Consider the following 2,087-nt stretch of genomic DNA (forward strand, 5'->3'; position numbering starts at 1 on the left):
GGGGACCAATGGGGGGAGATGAGGGGAGATGGGGGTCAATGGGGGTCCAGGGGTTCAATGGGGGTCAATGGGGGGTCAATGGGGGTTAAGGGGGTCAATGGGGGTCCATGGGGTCAATGAGGGTCCATGGGGGTCAGTAAGGGTCAGTGGGGGTCAGTGGGGGTCCATGTGGGTCAATGGGGGCAATGGGGGGGTCAATGGGGGTCCATGGGGGTCAATGGAGGTCTATGGAGGTCAACAGGAGTCAATGGGGGTCAATGAGGGTCCATGGGGGTCAACAGGAGTCAATGGGGGTCAATGAGGGTCAATGGGGGTCTATGGGGGTCAACAGGAGTCAATGGGGGTCAATGAGGGTCAATGGGGGTCCATGGGGGTCAATGGGGGTCCATGGGGGTCTGGGCCCCCCCTCACCTCCCCCCGCTTCCACCACCCTGCGGTGCTGCTCCTGCCTGAAGGGCGGCGCCGAAACGCCGGTGTAACGAAGGGCGCAAAGCGACAACCGGAAGCGGAGGCTGCGCGACTCCGAACCGGAATTGTGGACCTTTACCCATAATTCCAACTCCGCCCCGGCCACCGCCGGCCCCGACCCCAAAGTCAGCGTCAGTTCCCCCATAGATGTGGGGCCGCGGGCGCGGGGCCGGGAGCCGTGGGACGTGGCGGTGGAGACGGCGCTGCGCTCCTGGTCAGAGCCTGCGGGAAAAGGAGGTCAAGGAGGGGGTCAGTGGGGTCGTGGTGTGGGGTCTATGGGTCAGTGGGTCAAAGTTATGGGGTCACAGGTCAATGGTTGTGGGGTTTGGGGTCGGGGGGTCAATGGGGTTTGGGGTCCATGGGGTCACGCTATGGGGTCTCATAGGGGTCCCATAGGGGTTGTTATGGGGGTCCCTTAGGGGTCCATAGGGAGTTCCATAGGGGGTTCTATAGGGGGGTTCACAGGGGGTCCCTATGGGGGTTCATTAGGGACCCTATAGGGGCTGCTATGGGGGTCCCTTGGGGGTCCCTTGGGGCGCTGTGGGGCACGGCGGACCCTCGGGGTGCTTGTAGAGGTGCGTGATGTCGATGCGGGCGGCCGAGCGCGGCCCCACGGTGCTGATGCGGCGCCCGATGGCCCCTTCCTCCACGTGGACGATGGCGAAGCCGCCGTTGCCCTTCCGCTGCCAGTAGACCTTGTCGCTGTTCACCTTAATGAGGAGGGCCTCGTTAGTGCCGGGATTCGTTAACAGACCCCGCCTGGGGCGGGATCGCTTTGAAAGGAGGCGCGGGCCCTTTAAGGGAAGCCCCGCCCCCCACTGCAAACCACGCCCCATTGGTGTAAAGTGCGGCCTCTTTAAGAGAAGCCCCGCCCACTCAGTGTAAACCACGCCCCCCCCCCCCTTTTGGATCAAGCGCTGCCCCTCTGAATTCAAAGCGCGGGCCCTTTAAGACAAGCCCCGCCCCTTCCTCCAAACCCAGCTCCCTTTTAAGCCCCACCCCTTCCATTTAAGCCCCGCCCCCTTACATAAACACCACCCTTTATTAAGCCCCGCCCCTTCCCACACGCCCCTCCCCTCGCGCTTAAACCCCGCCCACTTCAGACAGCTCCATTGAAAGCCCCAACGCTTCTCACAAGCCCCGCCCCTTTAAAGCCACTCTCCCTTTAAGCCCCGCCCCTCCACCGAGCCCAGCCATTCAGCAAGCCCCCATCCCGCTAAGCCCCGCCCCCTCCCCTAAGCCCCGCCCCCCTCGGCAAACACGAAGGCGGTGTCGTACTTGAGGAAAACCTCGCCGTTCCTCACGGCCGTCACCGAGCAGGGACCGCAGCAGAACAGCCCTGCAGGCACCAGTACGGACCAGTATAAACCAGTATGGACCAGTATGGACCAGTGTGGACCAGTACAACCCAGTATGGACCAGCCTCAACCCACCCCAACCCAGTATAACCAGTCCTCCCAGTCCTCCCAGTTCCTCCCAGTCCTCCCAGTGCTCCCAGTCCCTCACCGCTGCTGGTCTCCTGTGGGGTCGCATCCACCACCTGCCATCCATCGTAGCCGCTGGGCAGATCTGGGCGCCGCATCCAGCAGTCGTTCCACACATGGAAGTTCCTGGGGGGG

The 2,087-nt window shown here is 63.2% G+C and overlaps 1 protein-coding gene across 1 annotated transcript; it reads right to left on the reverse strand.

Annotated features, from left to right (window-relative positions):
* Window positions 1-334: 334 nt before the first annotated feature.
* Window positions 335-2,073, reverse strand: LOC122191971 (protein-glutamine gamma-glutamyltransferase K-like). The gene is made up of 4 exons (XM_042892390.1): window positions 1,975-2,073; window positions 1,719-1,807; window positions 1,025-1,178; window positions 335-690 (listed from the first exon to the last, which is right to left on the reverse strand). The coding sequence occupies exons 1-4, from the start codon at window positions 2,048-2,050 to the stop codon at window positions 335-337; spliced, it is 675 nt and encodes a 224-aa protein (XP_042748324.1). The 5' UTR covers window positions 2,051-2,073.
* Window positions 2,074-2,087: the final 14 nt, after the last annotated feature.

The sequence above is a fragment of the Lagopus leucura genome, unplaced genomic scaffold (genome assembly GCF_019238085.1).
Source record: "Lagopus leucura isolate 7727_CA_CO unplaced genomic scaffold, USGS_WTPT01 32382-0_obj-0_obj, whole genome shotgun sequence".
In the NCBI taxonomy this organism is placed as follows: Eukaryota; Metazoa; Chordata; class Aves; order Galliformes; family Phasianidae; genus Lagopus; species Lagopus leucura.